The sequence below is a fragment of the Fundulus heteroclitus genome, chromosome 13 (assembly GCF_011125445.2).
Source record: "Fundulus heteroclitus isolate FHET01 chromosome 13, MU-UCD_Fhet_4.1, whole genome shotgun sequence".
NCBI lineage: Eukaryota > Metazoa > Chordata > Actinopteri > Cyprinodontiformes > Fundulidae > Fundulus > Fundulus heteroclitus.
This window is the reverse complement of record NC_046373.1, coordinates 39,591,863-39,618,048: the sequence shown is the minus strand read 5'-3', so window position 1 is coordinate 39,618,048 and position 26,186 is coordinate 39,591,863. Positions and strand designations below refer to the sequence as shown.

The following is a 26,186-nucleotide window of genomic DNA, read 5'->3' as shown; positions in this document are numbered from 1 at the left end:
AGTCTGCAATAACAAATTGATTGCCATTAGGCCAAATATATATTGGAACAGTAGAAGTTTAAACCAAATAAACTTAAACATCAATCAGTGGAAATACATTTCCCCAACATAATAGATATAATTCAAATTATGTAAATATAGCATCATTTGGCTTAAATACTGCAAGAACTCAAAGTGAGCACAGTTTCAATGAAACAATAAACAGAGACGCTTTCTGCTCGAATTATAATGATTAGCTTTTGGCGCCATCATGTGGCCAAACAAACAAACTACACCATGGCGTCAACCAGCGGCACACACACATGCAGCGAAAACCAAACCGTAAGTATACAGTTTTAACATAAACTTATGAAGCCCAACAGAACTGTTAGGTCTAAAGTACTTCTCTCAGCAGCTTGTACAAACAAACTGAGTGTGTAATGTTGAAGCCGCTTGCTTCCCCGGGTCCGTTGAGTCATGTGCGGGACTTCTAAGAGTGCAACAAAAACTTAGCCAAGGAAACAGAATTGAAGTTTCACCTTTGCAAAAGGAGAGAAGTTGCACCAGCCAACACCTGCGAGCAGGGGCGGTTCTAGACAGGGGCCAACAGGGTAAGGTGACCAGATTTCTAAAATCAAATCTGGGGACATTTCTTGCTCGTGGATAAAAATCAATACATCTAATCAAGATGAAATTAGGAAACGGGGACAGTAATGGTTTCGTTTATTTTTACATGTTTATTAATATTTAAACAATAAAAATCAAGTGTAAAAGACAGGAATGTGCCTCTCCAGACCTTTAGTGCATCCTAAGATTAATAAAATCAATAAATAGTGTAGGAGCCATACTTTGTTTTGCTGTATATCTTGTGCTCTTCTGACAATAATATCCTCTCTATGGGTGTATGGGCACCCGCATGTGACGTCACTGGTATCTGTGGGTGGCACCGTGGGTGTGGTGTCATCTGTATTAGTTTGTTTGCTCACCTGAGTTCAACAGCGACCTGGATTACGGCGGCTGGGTGAGCTTGGGGAGAAACTTTCTGTTAACCGTCATCAACGCACGGTTTGATGTATCCATGCACGGCTCATAAATGTAAGTAAAAGTTTTGTGTTAAGATCGTGAGATGGAAAAATAAAACGACATCAACGTGTGTAATGGTTCAGCGTGACGCGTCGTCAGTAGCCATTACCCCTTGTCTCAGCCGGCCGCGGCGTTTGGATAACATTTTAAATTGATACGGCGCAATATTTTGTTAACAGAAACTTTGTTGAAGCGCAGATTTAAGCGTATTGTCATTACAACGCTGGGCGTTTTTTGGTTGCTTTCATAAAGTTGTAAATGATAGACGTGAGCGCACGCTGGATTAGACGCCCATTCATTCACAAACCTGTTGCTGCTACTCAGCTCGTTCTGTTATCACACTTTCCTACGGTGAAAAGATAGACTGCATCATTTTGGATTGGATCTGCTGTTTTTTGCGTGATTATATTCCCTGCTAGGTTCAGCGGTACATTCACATAAGGTGATGTACTGGTTTTGTTTGTTTGGCACTTTTTGTAGTGGTTTGTTTCGTGTGTCAAGCGGGTGAAGCATTGCGCTTGGGAGTGCCGCCGTAGTTCTGGTTCTAAGACGGTCAGTCTGGTTCAAGACTATCGGTAAATAGGCACATAAATACCCACCGCTAGTATACACAGAAGACTAGGGTTGAGTTTAGTTTAGCCCCGCTGGATAGTTAGAGGGAATGATTGACAACGCGTTGCACCTTGTTTACGTAGAACCTAAGCCATAAATTAAGCCGCTGTGTGAGTGTTACAAGCAGAAATCTTTGTGGTTTGTGATTTTTGGATTGTTTTGGCGAATAAAAAAATGGAGTCTATGGATACCAGATCAAATGTTGGAAATGAAACGAGAGAGAAAAGACAAATAAAACTTACACCCAAGGCTTTTGAACTTAAAGTGGAGAAGCTTCAAGAAGAACGGCAAAGAAAAGTAAGACATATCAAAGGTGTAATAAAAGAAATTAAAGACCTAATGAAAAGTGCTGACAGCGTAGAAAAAGTAAAGTCATATCTTGAAAAAATTTCAAGTATGTTTGAAGAGGCAATACATATGCATGCTGTTCTGATTGCCATGCTCCCTCCTGAAGAACAAGAAAAACAAAATGCTTGGTTTTACAGTATTGAAGAACATAAAACCGCTTTTGTGGAAAAAACTAATAAATGGCTATTTGATGTGCAAGAGGGCGCTGTCGTAGCATGTTTGGGGCCTGCTGTTTCCAAAGATAACATTGATAATGCAGTTGAAGATGACATCAGGCCATGTGACAGTGTTTCTAACGTGTCCGAAAGATCGAAGAAACGCAGCACGGTGGTGAGTAAAACGTTGTCCTCTGCATCATCAGCCAGGCTGAGAGCTGAGGCTGAAGCAGCTGCTCTTATGGCTCGTCAGAAGCTGCTGAAGGAGAAGCATGCTCTGGAGGAACAGCAGGAACAGCTGAGGAGAAAAATGGAGGAACAGCAAGAGCTGTTAAGAAGAAAGATGGAGGAGCTGGATTTAGACATGGATCTGGCAGCTTCTATGGCTAAAGTGAGTGTGTTTAAGGCTTTAGAGGGATCTCATGTGTCTCACATGTCTGCCAAATCAGATGGCATGAATTCCTATTTAAAAGAAAGTAAAAGAACACAGCTAAATGTTGATGCTGCAGCATTTGTATCTAAGTTCACCACACAGTCATCGGCTTTGGAGGCTGTAGATGGTGTTTTGCCTTTAGGTTATGATGCTGTGAGGCCAAAGACACACAAAATGGAGATGCCCACTCTGCCTATGCTGCCTGCTAATATGACTGGTCTCCCTACTCTGACCACTGTTGTGACTGCAGTGCCCAATAGGTCCACTGCTGATCGTATGCCAGCTGTTCTGACTGGGGTTGGTGAGCCAACTCTCTCCACGCTGCCTGTTGCTGCTGGCCTGCCTGCTGCTGTGACCGGAGCTGATCCGCGTGTAATACCTGGAGGTGCTTTACATCCATCAGAAACTCACCCCCAGTTTGACCCAACTTTACCTGTAAGACAGAATAACCCTGATCAGCGTTTCCTCACAGTTTTAGAGAGGCAAAATCAAATAACATCGTTATTGGTTGAACAACAGTCACTTTTCCTTTTACCTAAGCGAGACCTGCAGATATTTGATGGAGACCCACTGCAGTACCAGACCTTTATACAGGGATTCGAGCACAACATTGAAGGAAGAACACAAAGTCATAAGGACTGTCTGTATTACCTCGAACAATATACTAGAGGTCAGCCCAGAGATTTAGTTCGCAGCTGTCAACATCTGCCACCTTCTAATGGATACATTAAGGCAAAGTCACTACTTCTTGAGCATTTTGGTGACCCATTCAAAATAGCTTCTGCTTATATGGACAAGGTGCTTTTATGGCCAATGGTTAAAGCTGAAGACATCAAAGCTTTACAGGCTTACAGTCTATTGCTGCGTGAATGTTATAACGCTATGGGAACTACTGCAAGTGACTTGAATGTGCCTACAAATATGCAAACCATAGTGAAGAAGTTGCCTTATAAGCTGCGGGATCGGTGGCGAAGTGTGGCCTGTGATATTCAGGAGAAATTCCATCGTAGAGCCACATTTCCTGACATTGTTGAGTTTTTGGAAAAGCAAGTCAAGATTGCAAGTGACCCTTTATTTGGAAACATACAAGATGCACCTGTTACAGGAAAAAGAGATGCAAAAATTGTCAAGTCTCAGACTAGCTCAAGAGCCTAGAGGCAGCAGTTTTGCCACTAATGTAGCACCTGCCAAGAAGAAAGTGGAGCCTGGAAACAAAAAAGGTAGCTCACATGATAGGTGTTTCCGTTTTGTGGAGCTGGACATGATTTGGATGTTTGCCTTCTCTTGGATAAAAGGACTCAAGATGAGAAGATGTCTTTTTTGAAGGAAAACAAGATGTGCTTTGGATGTCTGTGCATTGGGCACATGAGTAAATATTGCAGAAAACGTTTATTGTGTAGAGTATGCAACCTTAAGCACCCCACATTGCTGCATGTCCACTCCAAAGCAAAACAAATGAGCGCAATACAGGCTAATAATGACTTGGAAGTGGCTAGAGAAGGTGCTCTGATGTCTGTGCAGTCTAGTGGCTTGACTGGGGCCGGTAGACCGGACTGTACGCTCTCTATCCTACCTGTACAGGTGAAGTCCAAAAGGGGAAACGAGACTGTGGTCACATATGCATTCTTGGATCCGGGGAGTACTGCCTCATTTTGTACAGAACGACTTATGAACCGGCTGAATCTGACAGGACGGAAGCTGGGAATACTCCTCAGGACTATGGGTCAAGAAAAGGTTGTGGACAGCTACATGTTGTCTGGTTTAGAAGTTGCTGGGCTGGATTCAGACAACTTTTGTAGTTTGCCTGAGATGTTTACACAGAGAAGCATGCCTGTACATCAAGGGAACATACCACACTCAAAAGATCTCATAAGATGGCCACACCTTAGTGATATAAAAATCCCAGAGATCAATGCGGATGTGGACCTTCTGATTGGGACCAATGTACCTCAAGTTCTAGAGCCATGGGAGGTGGTTCGTTCAGTGAATGGAGGTCCTTATGCAATCAGGACCATCTTGGGTTGGACAGTGAATGGCCCGCTCAGAGGAGACTACCAGATCAGTGACCAGTATGTGCTTCCTGACATTAGAGTGAATCGGATCTCTGTGGCCAGGCTTGATGAGCTTTGGGAGAAGCAGCTGAAGGTTGATTTCCCTGAGACCGTGCATGAAGAACAATTTGGGCTATCAAGGGAGGATCAGCGCTTCATGAAGTCTGTTTTAGAGTCGGCCAAGCTCATTGATGGTCATTACAGTATTGGTCTGCCAGTAAAGCAAAGACATTTTAAAATGCCAAACAATAGGACAGTTGCAATACAGCGTGCATTGAGTCTCAAAAGACGTTTGAATAAAGATCCGTCTTTTTGTACAAACTACACCACATTCATGTCTGAAATGCTGGCTAATGGCTATGCAGAGAGAGTTCCAACTGAGCAGCTGGCCCGTTGTGATGGGAGGGTGTGGTATATACCGCACCATGGGGTATATCACCCAAAAAAGAAGAAGCTGCGGGTAGTTTTTGACTGTGGTGCCACATTTCAGGGGACATCACTGAACTCACAACTTCTGCAAGGACCAGACCTCACAAGTTTGCTAGTAGGAGTCCTCACAAGATTCCGTAAAGAACCTGTGGTGCTCATGGCAGATGTTGAGGCCATGTTTCATCAGGTCAGAGTGCCAGCTGAGGACTGTGATTTGTTGAGGTTCTTGTGGTGGCCAGGAGGAGATTGTAGTCAGGAGCTGGTGGAGTTCAGAATGGTGGCACATCTATTTGGCGCTACTTCCTCCCCTAGTTGTGCCTGTTTCGCTCTGAGGAAGTGTGCTGAGGACAATCGTGAGCATTTCAGTCCTTTGGCTATTAACACAGTCTTACACCATTTTTATGTTGATGACTGTTTAGTGTCTGTTTGCTCTGAAGAGGAAGCTGTGTCTTTGTGTGGAGAGCTCATCATGTTGTGTGCTAAAGGTGGGTTTAAACTCACAAAATGGATCAGTAACCGACGCACAGTCCTTGCTACTATCCCTCAGGAGGAGCGAGCCAAAGAAGTGAAAGATCTGGATCTGGACAGTGATGCCTTGCCTGTTGAGCGTGCCCTTGGTGTGCAGTGGTGTGTACAGTCTGACTCATTCAAGTTTAAAATCATCCTCAAAAACCGACCAATCACAAGAAGAGGAATATTGTCTGTGATCAGCTCGGTCTATGACCCACTTGGTTTTCTGGCACCCGTTGTTTTGTCTGCCAAGATATTCCTCCAAGGCCTTTGTCGGAAGCGTCTGGGATGGGATGACCCTTTGCCTTGCTCTGTCACCAGAGAATGGATGTCCTGGCTGGAGGACCTTCATCACCTTGAGAATTTCAAAGTCAGTAGGTGCTTAAAACCTGTTGACTTTGGTGACCTTGTTTCTGCTCGGCTCCACCACTTTGCAGATGCAAGTGAGGAGGGATTTGGAACTGTGACTTACCTACTACTCCAAGACAACAATGGACATCTTCACAGTTCATTTGTGATGGGGAAGGCACGTGTCGCTCCTTTAAAACCTATCACCATTCCCCGTATGGAGCTTACTGCTGCAGTCGTGGCTAGTAGGATGGACAAGTTGTGGAGACAGGAATTGCAAATGGACCTTCAGGAGTCAGTTTTTTGGACAGACAGCACATCTGTTTTGAAATACATAAAAAATGAAACATCAAGATTCAAGATATTTGTTGCAAACAGAGTGTCTGAAATACTAAAGCTGTCTGACATCTCTCAGTGGAGATACGTGAATACATCTAACAACCCTGCGGATCTTGCCTCCAGAGGTGTTAAAGTTCAGTCCTTTCTGAAGACTGGTGTGTGGCTCTGCGGTCCTGATTTTCTATGCGAGCCTGAAATCAGGTGGCCCGAAAACCCTGAGATCTTGGAAAGTTCTCTTGTTGGAGACCCAGAGGTTCGGACTGAGTTTGTAAATACTGTTCAAGTTGAGCAGGTCAGTCCAATGGAGAAGCTCATTGGTTACTTTTCCTCCTGGCTTCGTCTCAAAAGGGCTGTGGGTTGGTTTCTCAAGTTTAAGACCGTGCTGGTGTCTCTGGTACAACATCGAAAGCTGCTGAGAGAAACTTTTCTTCAATCTGACCTGAATGCCGAGCAGCTGGAGAAAGAAGTACAGGCTCAGATGAAAAATGTTAAAGCTCAATTGCCAAAATGTTTTCTGTCCATGGAAGACATGGTTGTGGCCGAATCAGCTATAATTCGTTTTTGCCAAAGAACAAGGTTTCCAGAGGAACTGGCCAACTTGGAGAAAGGGCAGGGTGTGAGAAGGACGAGTCACCTTTTCAAGCTAAGTCCGTTCCTGGATGGTGGTCTTATTAGGGTCGGGGGGCGGCTTAGTAGAGCTTCTATGCCAGTTGAAGCTAAGTATCCAGTTATACTGGCAAAAGATCTGTACATCTCTAATTTGATTCTCCATCATGTACATGAAGTAACAGGACATGGTGGACGAAACTACATGCTGTCTCATCTGCGTCAGAAGTATTGGATCCCTGGCGCCTGTGTTGCCATAAGAAGAATTCTGGCCAAGTGTGTCATCTGCCGTCGTTTGTCTGCTGCTCCTGGACATCAAAAAATGGCTGATCTTCCTCATAACAGAATTACTCCTGATGAGCCTCCTTTTAGTAGAGTTGGTTTGGACTGCTTTGGACCATTTGAGGTCAAGCGTGGAAGAGCTGTGGTCAAGAGGTATGGGCTCATTTTTACCTGCCTGGCGATACGAGCCATACACCTTGAAGTGTTATCATCTTTGGACACAGACTCATTTATTAATGGTCTCAGAAGATTTATTGCACGTCGTGGTCAAGTCCTGGAAATCCGTTCAGATAACGGTACTAACTTTGTGGGCGCTGAACGAGAATTAAGGAAGGCCATTGAAAAGCTGAACCACAAACTCATAAATGACGTGCTGCTACAAAAAAATGTGAAATGGGTTTTCAACCCTCCAGCAGCATCACACCATGGAGGTGCTTGGGAAAGGTTGATCCGTTCAGTTCGTAAGGTGCTCAACTCTATTTTAAAGACTCAGACCTTGGACGAAGAAGGCTTGGTGACTGTGTTTTGTGAGGCTGAATCTATTGTTAACAGCCGTCCAATAACAAAAGCATCAACAGATCTTCAAGATCTGGAAGCATTAACACCTAACCATCTACTTCTTCTCAAGACACAGCCGTTGTTGCCACCTGGAGTGTTTGAGAAGGAGGATCTGTATGCTCGTCGTCGGTGGAAACAAGTGCAGTATATGGCGGATCTGTTCTGGAAGCGCTGGGTGAAGGAGTATCTTCCTGAGCTTCAGGAGCGCCAGAAATGGAATACTGCACGGAGAAACTTCGTTCCTGGAGATCTAGTGGTGCTAGTGGATGATATGGCACCGCGCAATACTTGGACTACAGGAAGAATTGTGGACACTGTTCCAGACAAAAATGGACTAGTTCGGAGTGTACGGATTAAAACTAAAACAAGTTGTTTGGACAGGCCAATAACCAAAGTCTGTCTTCTGCAGGAAGCAGAAGAGCAGTGAAGACCTGTAGATTATTTGGGCATGAACTTTGAGCTTTTGAATGGACTGGTCTGACTTTATTAGACTGCTTGGATCTAAGACTATAAATTGGACTTTGATGAACTTGTGTGTTCACTTTGAATGTGCATTGGTGTCTCCTACAAGGTGATGGTGGTGGTGAATTATTATCATGAAATAATTTGGGGCCGGAAATGTAGGAGCCATACTTTGTTTTGCTGTATATCTTGTGCTCTTCTGACAATAATATCCTCTCTATGGGTGTATGGGCACCCGCATGTGACGTCACTGGTATCTGTGGGTGGCACCGTGGGTGTGGTGTCATCTGTATTAGTTTGTTTGCTCACCTGAGTTCAACAGCGACCTGGATTACGGCGGCTGGGTGAGCTTGGGGAGAAACTTTCTGTTAACCGTCATCAACGCACGGTTTGATGTATCCATGCACGGCTCATAAATGTAAGTAAAAGTTTTGTGTTATGATCGTGAGATGGAAAAATAAAACGACATCAACGTGTGTAATGGTTCAGCGTGACGCGTCGTCAGTAGCCGTTACCCCTTGTCTCAGCCGGCCGCGGCGTTTGGATAAGTTTTTAAATTGATACGCCGCAATAAATAGTGTTATTAATAGAAACTAGAATTGTGTCTCTGGGTTGGGGCAAAGTGGTGGGAGTGGGAGTGGAGGGGTCCAGAGTGGTTAGCAGGGTTTTCCAATTTTGTGGGGCTCAAAGAGCTCTGCCACCCCCTAAGGGGAAAGTGACATGAGGAAAAGAAAAAACAGTAAATACAAACATTTAGCCTGTGGCTGTCTGTGGAGACAGAGTCCCCCAAATTTCAAAAAACTGCAACAAATACTCATTCTGTTCACATCTACATACCTATGAGAAATAGTTTTTTCTGCGTTAACATCAAAAAGTAGTAGTCAAGCCCGCTGGTAAAGGATGATATATGTTTCTTACTGTCAACTGACCACATAAGGGTTCTGTGCATCACAAAGCAGATTAATTTCTCCCATAATGGGCTATAAGCACATAGTGCATAGAACCTGTTTGGGACAAGACATTGTCCAATGGATTGTGGTGATGTGAGGTGAAACAAGGGCACAGACTTGGAAAACCCCTTGACATGAATGCAAGTGATTGTGTGTGTAGTGCAGCATGAGCATGTATAAACTTACATAAAGTGTGTATAACTACATTATGTGTATGTGTATGGTAGTAGCTGATGTTTGAGTATATTGTTTGCTCCTATAAGGTGAGTTAACTCTGGTCAGTGAGTCAGCTAACATGAGATCATCTCTGGTTTCTTCAGGGCCTTCTGTGTCTGAAGAGCCATCAGCCACGGTATCCAAAGATCTGGATAGAATAAGAGGAGAAGAGGATATATTATGTGCAGAACTGAAATTTTTAAAATGCAAGAAAAAAACAACAACTAAACTGCCTCTTTATTGTGCCACAGCTAGGGAAGTGCATTGAAACTCATTTTCAGTGCAGAGACTCAGAAAGAGGTTATATCCTCAGACAATTGGGCTTCTCAGCTCAAACCTCATATCAGCACTTTATCACTTGAACTTTATTAATATTCTAAGTAAATATTTCTCCCTTCTCGTCAATCTTTCTTTACATCAATATTCCTATTTTCCTCCACTCTCATTTAATCTCCTTTCTGTCTTCCTATCTTCTTCCTCTCTCCTTTTGTATCAATTTTACATTATTCTAAAACAGAGACATTATATATTTAAAATCACTTCCAAAAACATTAGATTGTACAACATGAAAACGTCCTCTTATTATTATTATTATTATTTCCTCTGATTAAATACAAAAAATGCTAATTACCACAATATTAGGAGCTATAAGCAAAAACAACATAATAAATGGACATTAAACAGGTGGTTATCTTCTACTCCATCATTCTCAGATCATGCAGATCTTCATTCAGTTCTCCTGTTACTGACTCCTATTTTTTCATGAGGAACTTTCATAAATCCAAACTGAGTAGTAGAAAAGCTAAACCTAAGCCTGGAAATCTATGCTCATAAGTCACAACCATAAATCAGCAAAACAACTTGTAATAACTCTACTAATAACTAACTATCTGAAATATAAACTAAAGGTCACCAATCAGTTCTAAAACCTCTTTAGAAGAACCCTTGTTGATCCCTGGAGAACCAGCGTACCAGTTTAGCGGTTTACAAGGAGTTTTCAATCATTCTGTTACATTTTATCTGAGTGTCTTTTACTGATGTGAGCAGCAACTCGTGGTATTGTCTTACTTTTTATTGATTATTTTTTAACCTGGAAAAAAAAAAACATTTCTCACAGGATCAGCTTGATCCAAATAAAATGAATCGATTAACACACTTACCATAACACAGCAGCTCCCCATCAGTTGCCACCAGTTGACGACTTTTCACTTCTTCTTCTTCTGTTTTAAAAGTGTTGCGCTCGTCTTCTTCTTCTTCCTCGTCGTGTTTTAATGACATCTGACATCCAAAAGGAGCATTACCGCCATCTAGTGGTGCGCTCTGTTCCTCGTCATTATATTATCAGCAGCGCAACCAGCTACCGCAACACATTTTCCCCCTCGGTAAAATCGGGGACACCTAGGGTGACCAGACGTCCCCGTTTTCCGGGGACTGTCCCCGTTTTGGACCACCTGTCCCCGGCTAAAGCTGTCCCCGGAAATGTCCCCGATTTTACCGAGGGGGAATAAGTGTTGCGGTCTCGCTCAAGATGGCGGAGTGAGGAGACGTTCTCTACCGAGATCTGCACAAAAATTCATAAAACGCGGTAAATACCTGACTTTATGAACAATAGCACTTTGGATTTTCTACAAGACAACATACTTAATAGTTATAACAGAATGCCGAACCAGAAAGGAGCGAAAAGAGGTCTAGATACATCCAAGTCCAAGCCTGCGTCTGAGACGGCTAACGAGGCTAATGAGGCTAACAAGGCTAATGAGGCTAACGCTACAACCGGTAACATGTTATTTGATAACTACCACAACTACGCAGCTGCCCCCTTATCTTTGACATTGAATGAGGAGGAAATTGCCGACTTTCCTGCCCTACCTGTTACTCCTCTGAAATCGCCAGCACCGAAAAAGGTGATGTATGAACGCAGCAACCCGGAGCCTTCTGCTACAAATGAGATAATTTCCAGTCTGTCTGCGCTGATAAACGCCCGCTCTGACAACATAGAGAGCATGGTGAAGGAGAACACGCTGAAGATTGAGGGTCTCAAAAAGACTATTGACTTTGTATGCGCAGAAATGAATGATGTGAAGGCGAAAGTGAATGACCTGGAAAAAAGAGTTACTAGAGAAGTAGGTCGGGTGGATAACTACCAGCAGAGGCTTGCTGAGTTGGAAAGATATTCCAGGAGGTGGAATCTCAAACTACAAGGAGCTGAAGAGACAGAGAAAGAAGACATACGAAGAAAAGTGATAGAAATCTGCCAGTCAGTTCTACCAGAACATAAACAGAAGCTGCCCGATGCCATCGACACTGTGCACCGTCTTGGAGCCAAACGTACAGGCAGCAACAAACCTAGAGGGGTCATCATTCAGTTCACCTCCAGAGTCCTCAGAGATGCAACATGGAAAGCAGCCAAGACATCTTCGTACCTGAAGGACAACCATCTGAGATTCACTGAGGACCTAAACAAGGATGACAGAGAACGACGCAACAAACTGTGGCCCTTGATAGACAAAGCCCGCAAGGAAGGTAAACCAGCGTACTTCGTTGGAGGCCGTGGCTTCATCAGCGGATCAGAAGTCTTCCCTCCTTCACACTCAACGAATCCTTAGAAATGATAATTTCACCTTTTCATTTACATGTTGAGGTTGATCTACACTCTGCTGTCACTTCTCGTTCCTTTTAAACATTATATATTCTCCTTTAGTCAATATAATGTAGTTATGAAGACTTACCTTGTTCTTGTTGTAAGATCCTAAAATACTATAGTTAAACCAAAATTGTTAGCAAAGTGCTACATTCCCTTTATTTTTCTTTTATTTTAAATATTTAGTCAGGCTTATTACCGCTTTACTGTTAAAGGGTGCAGCCCTCGGTCCCCTTTCTTTGTGAACACAACTTTATCTTTAAAAAGTTTAGTTCTTGTTCTTTATTCTTTGTTGTTCCTTCTAACTAACTTTGTCTGTTTCATTTGTATCTCTTAATGCCAGGGGGTTGAGACAAACAGGTAAACGCAAAGCTTTATTCTTATTTGCCAAACAATTTAAAACAGATTTTTGTTTTTTTCAAGAGAGTCATTCTACATCTTCTGATGGCAATTTCTGGAAATCCCAGTGGGGAAATGAAATGTGGTTATCTCACGGTTCTGAACGCTCTGCTGGTGTCGCCACACTTAAAAATCATTTTTCTGGATCTATTTTACATACTGATTGCGACACTTTAGGTCACTACATTTGCTCAGTAATTGAATGCCTTAACAATACCTTTATTGTAGTTAATATATACGGTTATAATAATATATCGGATAACAACAAACTATTCGAAACAATAGAAGACAGAATTACTTTTTGGCTTTCCAAATACCCAAACTCAATCATTTTAATTGGTGGGGACTTTAACATTGCCTTAGACAATACGATGGACAGATGGCCTCCTAAGCAGCAGACCTCATTTAGTGCCGATTTAAAAAATTTTATGGAGAAATTTAATGTTGTTGATGCATGGAGAGAAAAATTCCCCAATGACAAAATATTTACATGGAGCAATAAAACAGGTTCCAGACAATCCCGAATAGATTTTTGGCTTATTTCCAAATGTATTTGTAAAGACAATATCGCTGTTAACATACTTGCCACCCCTCTTACTGATCATAGAGCTATTAGCATTAGCATCCAACTTTATACTCCAGATAATACTCCTTACAAATATGCTTACTGGAAACTAAATAACTCATTGCTAAAGCATGAAGTAGTTAAAGCTCATATTAATAAATTAGTTATATATTACTGGAATAAGGCTAACAAGGAAGGGTCTTTCTGCAACAATTGGGAACTTTTCAAATTCGAAATTGGCAAATTTTTAAGACATTATGGAAGTCAGATTTCTAAATTAAAGAAAGCTGAAGAGGAAGACGTCATAAGCAAGATCACATCCTATTACCTAAAATCCCCAGAAGAAGTTTCAGAGGTAGATAAATTAAGTTTAATAGAAAATCAGAACAAACTGGATGCCTTATATAAACACAAGGCTGAAGGCGCCTTCATCAGATCCAGGAAACGATGGCTGGAAGAAGGAGAACAAAATTCTGCTTACTTTTTTAGGCTTGAAAAATACCGATCAAAAATAAACTCTATTTACCAACTAAATATCAATGGCGTTATCTCAAACAATCCTAAAGAAATTGCAACTTTTTGTGCCAAATTTTACTCTAATTTATACAGCTCAAAATATAATAAAGAGATTTCAGTATCATTTCTTAACAATATTAAAAATTTACAAACTATTGTTGTAGAAGATAGAAACTACTGTGACAGCCCATTTACTGTGGAGGAAATTTCTAAGTGCATCAAAGCTCTGAAGGCCAATAAATCTCCTGGCACAGATGGTTTATCTGCTGAGTTTTATCAATCATTCTCTAATCATATAGCTCCATTTCTCTTACAGGTATTTCTAGAAAGTATAGAGAACAACACTCTCCCTCCTACCCTGACTCAAGGCCTAATAACACTCATTCCAAAACCAAACAAAAACCCTCTCTTTATTGATAATTGGAGACCTATAAGTCTACTCAATAATGATTATAAAATTATGGCTTCAATACTTGCTTCCAGAGTTAAAGAGGTTTTGGACACAGTTATTGATGAGACACAATCAGGCTTTATGAGGAACAGACACATCTCTAACAACATCAGACTTGTTCTAGACCTACTTGATTATTCATATTTGGTACCTGATGAAAGTTTTATTCTTTTCCTGGATTTCTATAAGGCCTTTGACACAATTGAACATCAATTCATTTTTCAATCCTTAAGAAAATTTGGTTTTGGTCCCTTTTTTTGTAACGCAGTCAAAACATTATACTCCAATTGCAATAGTGCTATTAAATTGCCAAACGGCACCACCCCTAGATTTGACCTAAAACGTGGCATTCGTCAAGGATGTCCCGTTTCACCATATTTATTCTTACTTTGCTCTCAAATCCTTACAACTCATGTTTCCAATAGTGCCGTACAAGGAATCTGCATAGCTGATAAAGAGCTCATTATCAGCCAGCTGGCTGATGACACCACACTATTTTTAAGGAATGCAAACCAGATCCCTCTGGCCTTAGATGTGATTAATACTTTTTCCAAGGCCTCCGGATTATTTTTACATTTAAAAAAATGTGAATTGCTACCGATTAAGGATTGTCATGTTAATGATATTTGCAATATTCCTGTTAAGCAAGAAGTTTCTTATTTAGGAATTTTAATCTCTAAAGACCAGAAGTTAAGATGCTCTTCTAATTTAATACCAATTATACAGAAAACCAAAACTAAACTGAACCAGTGGCTTCAGAGGGATTTATCTCTAAGAGGAAGAGTGTTGATTTCTAAAGCTGAAGGATTATCCCGACTGACTTATGCTGCTCTCCCCTTACATTTAGACAACAAAATATGTAGAGATATTGATCGTATGCTTCTTAATTTTATATGGAAAAATCGTACTCACTATATTAAAAAAAACGTTATTATGAATAATTACGAATCAGGTGGACTTAACTTTCTGGATTTCTCTACCCTAAATAACACATTTAAAATTAAATGGGCTAAACACTTCCTTAAGAATCCAGCCTCTATCTGGAACCTCATACCGCATCACATTTTCTCGCGCTTTGGTGGATTCAACTTCATATTACATTGTAATTACAATGTTGAGAAACTTCCTGTAAAACTCTCATCTTTCCATAAGCAGGTACTCTTGGCGTGGACGCTCATTTATAAGCATAACTTCTCACCTCACAAATACCTCATCTGGAACAACAGAGATATTTTGTTTAAAAATAGGTCACTGTATCTTGAAACTTGGGTTCAAAATGGAGTCTTACTGGTGGCTCAGCTGATTAATAAAGTGGGAGAATTAATAAATTACAATGAGTTCTGCTCAATATATAATTTTCCAGTTAGTATCCAGGAATTCTCCATGGTGATTAATGCTATACCTTTGGGCACCTTAATGCTGTTTAAAAACACTAATTATACTCTGTCTGTTCCACCTGGTATCCCTGTTCTAGCCGAATCATCTGTGGGTAAAATCTGTTTTTCACTGGAGTTTAGGAAAAGCAATGAGAGAATACGCAGATTGTTCCAAGAAATTATTGTTTCTCGCCCAGCCATAACATTTTACTGGAGCCGTTACATCCCAGATATTCATTGGAAAACAGTTTGGATGATTCCCCATAAATATTTAATTGTAAACAAGGTGAAGGAAGTGTCATTTAAAATTCTCCATAAAATTTACCCTGCTAAACACTATATGACAAAATTTAAAAGCGACATAAACACTAATTGCAGTTTCTGTGAAGGCCATCCAGAAACGGTGACACATCTCTTTTGGCTCTGCCCTTTTATACAAAGGTTTTGGTCAGAATTTAGCAAGTTTATTGAAGACCATATTTTGAAGAACTTTTCCTTATGCTGGAAAAATGTTTTATTTTGTTTCTATAGATTTCATAGAAAGGATGCTAATCATTTCTTTATAATAAACTTGCTAATACTCTTTGCTAAATTTCATATTCATAAATGTAAATTTGCTAATAAAACACCGTGTTTCTCTTTTTTCATTAAAGATATGGATTTATATATCAAATCAATAACAGATTCTACAAATGAAAAGGCTCAAAGGACAATCTCAATATGTACGTCTTTGCATGTTCTTATCTAATCAACCCTGGCTGTGTTGTTGTATTGTGTTGTATTGTATACTTCATTATGTTTTTTTGATGTATACTAATTTCACTTAAATAAAGTTCTTTGAAAAAAAAAAAAAAAAAAAAAAAAAAAATCTGGTACCTACACCCACTGAGCTATATTATACACTGGAGTGCTAATCACCGTCTGTTTGAACGAGTCGCTTTGAAGCCACCAGCCGCCATATTGGTACTCCCTATTTCCCCCCAGTAACTAGGGAATATGTGCGCTACAGCATCGAATAACGAGGATTTTCTCATGTTCAGGGGGGGCTTAAGACTTTTAAAATGTCAAATGCCATATACTTTTATGTTATGTTCTAAAACTATCAAGTACTGAGAAAGTCATGTGCTGAAATATTTTGCATTTTATTCATTTAAATATATATGTTTAACATTTATAAATATATAAATAACAATATACAAAAACATATATTTACATATGTGTATACCTATATATACATAAATACATATATACATACTTATATATACATATATATATTTAATATGAATAACATGTAAAATATTTCAGCACCTAATTTCCTAGTAGTTGATAGTGTTAGTACATCCACTGACTGTAGAATTACCTGTAAAACGTTTTCACTCAGCCAGAAAACTGCTTGTTGTTGCAAGCAAATCCTATGGGATTCTGTGAGAGTAGGGAGTAGCAAGATGGCGGCCAGTGACTTCAGTTTTTCGGCAAAATCAGCACTCCAGTGTATTATATAGCTCAGTGCCTACACCGGCAAGGTGAATGTTGACGGCACACAGCGCCCTCTGCTGGTGGGAAGTAGAAACTACAGGAGCGTGCTGCCTGACATCCGGCTCTTTTTTCAATAAAGTTTGCTTTGTTTAAAAAAAAAAAAAAAAAAAAAAAAAAAAAAAAATAATAAGTGTTGCGGTAACGGGGTGCGCTGCGCGCACCACTAGATGGCGGTAATGATCCTTTTGGATGTCAGATGCCATTAAAACACGAAGAAGAAGACAAAGAAGAAGAAGAAGAGCGCAACACTTTTAAAACAGAAGAAGAAGAAGAAGAAGTGGAAATTCGTTGTTACAAGGGGAGCTGCCCTGTGTCATGGTAAGTATTTGGATCGGGCTGATCCTGTGATAAATGTTTGGTTTTTGTCCAGGTTAAAAATTATCAATAAAAAGTAAGACAAGACCACGAGTTGCTGCTCACATCAGTAAAAGACACTCTGATAAAATGTAACAGAATAATTGAAAACTCCTTGTAAACCGCTAAACTGGTACACTGGTTCTCCAGGGATCAACAAGGGTTCTTCTAAAGATGTTTTAGAACTGATTGGAAACCTTTAGTTTATATTTCAGATAGTTGGAAGTAGAGTTATTGCTAGATGTTTTGCTGATTTATGAGCATAGACTTCCAGGCTTAGGTTTAGCTTTTCTACTGCTCACTTTGGATATATGAAAGCTCCTCATGAAAAAATAGGAGTCAGTAACAGGAGAACTGAATGAGAAAAGATCTACATGATCTGAGAATGATGGAGGAAGAGATAACCACCTGTTTAATGTCCATTTATTATGTTGTTTTTGCTTGTAGCTCCTAATATTGTGGTAATTAGATTTGTAGTATTTAATTAGATGATATAATAATAAAAATAATAATTGGAAGTTTTCATGTTGTACATTCTAATGTTTTTGGAACTGATTTTAATTATATAATGTCTGTTTTAGAATAATGTAAGGTTGATACAAGAGAAGAGAGGAAGTGGATAGGAAGTCAGAAAGGAGATTAAATGGGTGGAGGAAAATAGGAACACTGATGGAAAGAACACTTGATGAGAAGAGATAAAATTTTACTTAGAGTATTATTAAAGTTCAAGTGATAAAGCTTTGACATGATTTAAGTGATAAAGTAACGTATTGAGTAATGTAGTGTGTGAAGTTTGCTATGTAAAACAGAGTGACTCAGGTTTGAGTTGAGAAGCCTAATTGTTTGAGGATATAACCTCTTTCTGAGTCTCTGCACTGAACATGAGTTCCACTGCACTTCCCTAGCTGTGGCAGAATGAAGAGGCAGTTTAGTTGTATCTTTTTCTTGTGTCTTAAAAATGTCAGTTCTGCACATAATACATTCTCTTCTCCTCTTATTTTATCCAGACCTCTGGATACCGGGGCTGATGGCTCTTCAGAGACAGAAGGCCATGAAGAAACCAGAGATGATCTCATGTTAGCTGACTCACTGACCAGAGTCAACGCACCTTATAGGAGCAAAAACAATATACTGGCACATCAACTACTACCATACACATACACATAATGTAGTTATACACACTTTGTGTAAGTTTATACATGCTCATGCTGCACACTGATCCAAGGGGTCTCCAAGTCTGTGCCTTTGTTTCACCTCACATCACCACAACCCATTTTCTTGTCCCAAACAGGCTCCATGCACAGCTCCACTTCTTCCTGAAGCTCAGCAGCTCCTGATTAATCCAGGTGTGTCTGAATTCAGTAACCAGCCAGACACACCTGGATTAATCAGCTTGTCCAGTAAAGAAAGAAAGGAAACAAAAGAGCTGCTGAGGTTCAGGAAGTAGTGGAGCTGTGCTTATAGCCCATTATGGAAAGAAATTAATCTGCTTATTTGAGATGCACAGTACCCTGATGCTGTCAGGTGACAGTAAGAAACATATATCACCCTTTACCTGCGGGCTTGACCTCTACTTCTTTTTGATGTTAATGCAGAAAACCTATTGCTCATAGGTATGTAGACATGAGCAGAATAAGTATTTGTTGCAGTTTTTTAAAAGGTTGGGGAACTCTGTCTTCACAGAGAGCCACAGTCTAAATGTTTGTATTTACTGGTTTTTCTTTTCCTCATATCACTCTCCCCTTAGGAGGCAGCAGAGGTCTTTGGGCTACACAAAATTGAAAAACCCTGCTAACCACCTTAGACCCCTCCACTCCCACCCCCATCACTTTGCCCCAACCCAAAGACACAGTTCTAGTTTTCTATTAACACTATTTATTAATTTTATCAATCTTAGGATATACTAAAAGTGTGGAGAGGCAGATTCCTGGCTTTTACACTTGATTTTTGTTGTTTAAATATTAATAAATATGTAAAAATAAATGAAACCATTACTGTCCCCGTTTCCTAATTTCGTCTTGATGAGATGTATTGTTTTTTATGTACGAGCAAGAAATGTCCCCAGATTTGATTTCAGAAATCTGGTCACCTTACAACAGGGGCCCATGCCCCTGTAGAAATGGTCCTGGTCCCTGTTATGGCCCCTGTATTAAAGACATGATATTAAATACACTTCTCATAATTATTTGCAATGGCAAAGAAACCATAACTGATTGGTCACTTTGACCAATATTATTATTATTTTTTTACCTATACAGTTTTACTCTACTTAAAAAGAATTTAAAACTTAAGATGTTTCACATTTAGCTTTAGCTGTATTGAGCTGGGGGCAAAGTATTCAACTGCTAGATCAGGGGTCTGAAAACTGCAATTCCAGAGCCACAAGTGGCTCACTTAATATTATTCCACAGCTAAATATTGCCATTTTATTGTTGTTTTTTTAATTTTTTTTGTTCTGTGCCCCTGTGAAAAAACACTGGCCCCACCTTGGCCCCCCTGGTAAATTTGGTCTAGAACCGCCAACACCTGCGAGCAACAACTCTGTCCTCTTCCTTGCGCAGGCTCTTTTTATTAACTTCAAAGGGGAGGGTCTCACAGAGTTACATGAGCGAATGACACACCTTAACAATACTTCAATGCTTCTTTGGCTGCCTTGTTCTAGTTCTTCCGGTCATCGCCTGCAAGCCGCTGACCACAACCCCGAACCTTGTGCTACCAACAAGAGGTTGTGCAAGACAGAAACCCATCTTGCAAATTCCAAGAATTCCAAATTCTCTTACCAACAGGCCCATACATTAATACATTCCACAGTAATCAACAAACTAAGCACCGAATGTGGTAACTTACGTTCAGTCATTAACTTAACACTCAGAGCATCGATAGTTATGACTGCAAACAGCCGACATGCTATGAGGCGAACCAGAAGTAGCAGATAACGTCCTGAACTCACACCTTCGTCACTTCCTGATAGCAGCCGAACCAACATCACAAACAAAGAATGTCTCAGCCTTTTATACAGCTGGGTTGGTTGGGGGACCAAGGCCCTGGGAAAGTAAATCATGGGTAAATGAAATTAGTCGGGTAAATGTGTGTGGAATCGCTACCTGTGATTTGCAAAGCCCCGGGCTTTTGAGTGGCAATGGAAAGGGGCTATTGTTGCTGCTTGCTTCCTCGCTGCGAACCGCCATTGTTGTCTCAATCCAAGCAGTCGCTTCCCTGATAGGTCACATTTACAAAGATCCCGCACGGCGATCCTGATTGGCTCATCCATTTTATGTGGTATAGAAATCCCTCTCAATGGCAGCGATTCTAGATGGATATGTGGAGCCGGGAGTCAGGCTAGTGGATCTCTACAGGGCAGAGTTCTACAGGGAGGTTCAGTTTGGGGAAGGTTCATCTGGAAAATCTAAATATTCTGCAAAATGTAGAGAGTGTCCTCCTTCACTAGATCAGGACTCTGCTGCCTCCACACAAGTATGTATGTGTGGAGGCAGCAGAGACTCTCAGGGGGACTTCCAGTCCAGGTTCAGGGCTCGTTTAATCAGGACTTTGATGGCGGTGCCTGTGTCTTCATGTGAAGCTGAGAGGAGTTCCAGAGCCATGCATCAGTTAAAGACTCGGCTGTAAGCTGCTATGACCCAACAAACACGCTACAGTGTAGTTATGTCTGTAATGTCTATAAAGTGAAGCTGAACATAAACACGATCTGCCAGGACTTTGTTGGATGTAGCGTCACTAGAAGAAGAACATTTGGTTTATTCGCTTAGAGAATTGCTGCTTTTTTAGTTGTTAGCTGCAAATGTTTTAGTGTGGTTGACGGAAACTGTACTTTAGTTTTTTACAGACAGATAACATGCAGCAGATAAGTTGATGAAGGGATGGTTAAAACATTTTATTTACATGCTTAATGTTACAGTCTATAACTTCAAAGCGCTATGTATTTATAGGTTTTCATAGTTTATGGGATAGTTGTATATTTTGTTGAATTTATGTTTATTGACACAAACGTGTATATATATATATATATATATATATATATATATATATATATATATCTATATATATATATATATATCTATATATATATATATCTATATATATATATATAGAACATAGACTGAAATATATCTCTATATATAATATAGACATATATATAGATGATAGTCTATATCTAGACAGCCTCCTATATCTCCTAATATATCCTATCTCTCTTCTCTCTCGCGCTCACTATCTCTCTCTATCCTCTCTATCTCTCTCATCTCATATCTCTTATCTCCTCCTTCTCTCTCTCTCCTCTCCCCCTCTCCATCTCTCTCCTACACATCTCTCTACCTTCCCCTCACCCTATCTCCCCATACCTCCTCCTCCCTCTATATATATATATATATATATATATATATATAATATATATATTATTATTATATATATACGCCCGCTGACAGGGGGGACAAACGGGTCAATTGTCCCGGGACCAGGACGGAGAGGGCACCCAAAACTGACACTCTGACCCATAGACATAATATAACAGTAGACCCCGCATAGATCGCTTCAGTCGCTGACAGGATTTGGGGGCGCCATCTTAGGGCGGTCAACAGTTCAGCTCAGTGTATTGCTGTTCTCTTATGAAGATAATATGAAAATATGAACTAGTGCATTAAATTCAATAGATGGGTTGAAAGTATCCAATATAAATTTTCCAGATTTCCAGGGCATGAAGTACACAGTTAAGTTGACTTTTTAGGTGTGTGTGTTTGTGCGTGCGTGTGGTGGTGGCAGGTGTAGGGGAGGGGGCAAAAAGATATATATATATATATATATATATATATATGTATATGTATATATATACGTACTTCGATGGACTATTGTGAAAATTACAGCAACATGGAAATAAATGTTAGATGAATTCAAAAAGTTGGACCTTCCACCTAATACCATTGTTGACATTGTTGAACAGGTAGAAAAACCTGTAAATGGGTAAAATATGGACTAATAAAGAATAACACTATAACTACTGTTATTACTTTTAATAACATTATTTAACATGTTGAGGGCTCAACGCTCAAGAAAAGTTGCAAAGATGCAGGAAAGAGATGGAGAGAGCTTTTTTTAATTCATGCCCCCACACAGAAACACTCCGTGAAATTATTCAGTTTATTGTCCCCCCAAAAATGAAATGGGATTTTCGCCCCTGTTTGTACTCAATTTCAACAGCAACAGATCAAAGTCTGAACATTTTTGTCCATCAGTTCAGCTTTAGAAGAAAAAAAAATGTAGTGAAGCTAAAACTCTTTCCTTTTCTCAAAACAGAACCAGATTTAACAGAACAGCCAAGATGTCCTCCACCTCCTGCATGTCCTCCACCTCCTGCATGTCCTTCACCTCCTGCATGTCCTTCACCTCCTGCATGTCCTCCACCTCCTGCATGTCCTCCACCTCCTGCATGTCCTTCACCTCCTGCATGTCCTTCACCTCCTGCATGTCCTCCACCTCCTGCATGTCCTCCACCTCCTGCATGTCCTCCACCTCCTAAAGCAAAAAGTAAGTCCAGCATTTGGTCTTTGTCCCATTTCTGTCTTCTAATGATGTTAAGTAGACGTTGATGGACTGACAGGAAGCTAGATACTGCTGGACGGAAGACGCCTCCAGCTGCGTCCAAATCCAACAAACATCTAGAGATTTCTTCCAGCTGACTCAGTCTTTGTTCTGATCTGTTTAAAGGTGAGATCCATTTGAAGAAAACACCAGACTGGGAGAACTATCAAGAACGTCTTTATTTTTTCTCCACCGATAAGTCCTCCTGGACTGAGAGCAGACGTTCCTGCCAAGATCTGGGAGGAGACCTGGTGAAGATAGACAGCAGAGAGGAGCAGGTATGAAACTCTGCTGCAGGTTCATGTTCTCACAGATTTCATCACATCATCATGTTTCTTCATCTCAGCATAGAAATGTCTCTCAGAATCATTTGAATCACCTTCTTCTGATCAGGTGTTCCTGGAGATCAGGCTGAGAAGTTTGATGGAGGAAGCAGAGGACAGGTTCTGGATCGGACTGACAGACGCTGAGGAAGAAGGAAGATGGTTCTGGGTGGACGGATCACCACTGAATGAAAGGTTTAAGATCATTTGGGCCCATTGCTAGAAACAGAGCCAGTGGTTTTATTTACCTGGGTTCTCTTGTTCTGCGTTTCCCCAGTTTGAGTTTTTGGAGCAACGGAGAGCCCAACAACCACGCAGGGAGAACTCCAGCTGGAGAGGATTGTGTGAGGATGGGGAAGAAAGGAGGAGCTGATGATCTGAAGTGTTGGTTCGATCATTCCTGTGATGTTCTTCAGAAAAGTATCTGTGAAAAAGCTAAAGCTCGCCCTGAACCAACTCGCCGTATACCACCTGTCCATTGGGATTTCCTCCCAGGCTATTTTCCTTGTGATCTCCCTTATTCAAACAACTTGAGAAAACAGTCATAGATCATGTTCATTTCAGTTTAACATTGGAAAAAAAACATAATTCTCAAAATTATACCTGAAAGTTATTAATTAAAAATGTTTACATAAGTTTTCCTTTTCTGTAACAAATACTCATAGCATGGAGTAGCTGAGGTGTTTATTTAAAAAAAAAGCTTTGTCTGTCTAGATTTGTGGAAAATAGTTGTGTGCTTGGACTTTTCTGTATTATTGTCATTTGTCTTCGTGAACTAGGACAGAGCACGCACACACAGAGCTTGTTCTTTTGCAGTTTATTGAAAGTAATGAGTTGTGGATGAGATGACCAGAGTTAGTTACCGGACAGGAGATGATGGGTGCAGAAGCAGGCTGACTGGAAGAGACTGGAGAACTCAGAGCTGGATCTCGTTACGAGTACTTGGAGGTGCTAGGACAACTTTCAAACCAGAAATGTAGTGAGAGAGAGTTCTTGGAGATGCAGGATTGGAGCACAGAGGTAGCAGGAGATCCAGCAACAAACAGGGAGCAAACTTGGCTGATAGACGTGGAGTGAGTGGAGACTAGGGCTGGACGATAATTCAATAACAATATATATCGATCGATAGACGTGTGGCGCGATAGGAAAAAATAGGGTTGATAAAACTTTGATAGAAACAGTTTTCCTTCCTTCCTTTTAGCCTATCATATTAGTTGATGCTACAGTCACTACTTACTCTCAACCAATCGTAATCGCGGACTCAGGCACGCCATCACAAAGCGCCGCCCTCTCAAACCACAACACAGAGCACGTGAATATGTCGCAGCAAGGAGCCGCGGAGGAAACGGTCCCAAAACGGGGTTTTACTAGTTCGCCAGTCTGACAGAAATAAACCAGTGATTTGTAAAACTTGCAAGGAACCGGTAAAAACAAAGTCTGGTAACGCAACCAACTTGTTTCATCACGTAAGCCGTTTACACCCGCAGCAGCGCGAGCTGTGCAGCCCCGCGCGACTCCGCTGATATGCTGTTGTTGTTTGCAGCTGAAAAACCTGGCTGCAAACAACTACTCACCACTCTTGATCCGCGATATAAAGTTCCAGGACGCAAGTTTTTCTCTAACAGCGCTCCCTAAATTGTGCAACGAGTGCAGAGAATCAGTGCAAAATGAGCTGCAGTCTGTGTGTTCCCACGCCACAACCTCGGACCTCAGCCGTGCGTCAGCCTCTCAATTATGAAACCTGAGGAGTAACTAGTGTACTATTCCCACCTAAATAGTCTATTTTATTTATTTATTTGGTATATTTGGTTTATTTTGGTCATATATATATATATATATATATATATATATATATATATTAGGGTTGGGCAACGATTAAAATTTTTAATCGCGATTAATCGCATAATTTGCCCGATTAATCATGATTAATCGCATTGTATGCGCAAACTCCAAGAATGAATTCAAAAGTAGTGTAAAGAGCACTTTTATTTTAATGTTCTGCTGCAATATGAACAAAAGTGTTGTAACATTTGTAGCACCTATATTATTTTATACTGGATATTTTCAACCCATCTATTGAATTTAGTGCACTAGTTGATCTTTTCTTCATAAGAGAACAAGCACTGCAGCCAAAATATGGCCTTTTTTGACCTGCTGTATATTAGCCAGTCCCTAAGCTTGATGTATCATGAAACTGTTGACCTTTTGGGTTTTGTGGTTTTTATTTTATTATTACAATTAAATAATAATAACAATAATGTTATGTTCAGTGTTTTTTCGCTAATCCACCTCTTATATATTTCAATCCTTATGTAATTTTGTCTGTGTTGTGTGCACCTGCCTGTTGCTTTAATCCTATAAATTTCCCCGTCGTGGGATAAAAAAAGGATTAGCTAATGTTATCTTATCTTAAATAACACTTTTTAATATATGTACTGGGTTCTTTCAACGTCTTAATTACATGTTATGTGTGGGCTCCAGTAACATATGATAGATGAGAGCTGAGTGGGCGGGCCAGGCTGAGCCTGCGTGCTGATTGGCTGGCGCAGCTGAGCCATGTACGAGAGGGGAGGGGGAGCAGCAGAGTGCTGCCGTGACAGCGCGCTGCAGTCAGCGTGCCTGCTGACTGACACTGACTGAAAGCATGTGAGCAACATGCGTTAATGCGCGAAAAAATAAATATCGGCGTTAATAGTCTAATGAATTAACGCGTAATTAACGCGTTAACTTGCCCAGCCCTAATATATATATATATATATATATATATATATATATATATATATATATATATATATATATATATATATAATTTGGCAATTTTTGGCGGCAGTAAGTTGGACTCATTTGTCGAACTCTTGGTGAAAGTTGGACTCCAACAAGGCTGCCCTTAGTCACCGATTCTGTTCATAATTTTATGGACAGAATTTCTAGGCGCAGCCAAAGTGTTGAGGGGATCCGTTTTGGTGGCCTTAGGATTGCGTCTCTGCTATTCACGGATGATGTGGTCCTATTGGCTTCATCAGGGCGTGATCTACAGCTCTCACTGGAGCGGTTCGCAGCCGAGTGCGAAGC

General features: G+C 40.5%; 1 protein-coding gene across 1 annotated transcript in view; it reads left to right on the top strand.

Moving 5' to 3' along the window:
• Nucleotides 1–26,186, top strand: part of LOC105921261 (collectin-12) — a 45,796-nt gene that overhangs the window by 3,603 nt on the left and 16,007 nt on the right. The window contains exons 5-7 of the mRNA XM_036144822.1: nucleotides 22,507–22,533; nucleotides 22,696–22,737; nucleotides 22,918–23,069. Of these exons, the coding sequence (XP_036000715.1) occupies nucleotides 22,507–22,533; nucleotides 22,696–22,737; nucleotides 22,918–23,069 (221 nt within the window). The remainder of the gene's footprint in view (nucleotides 1–22,506; nucleotides 22,534–22,695; nucleotides 22,738–22,917; nucleotides 23,070–26,186) is intronic.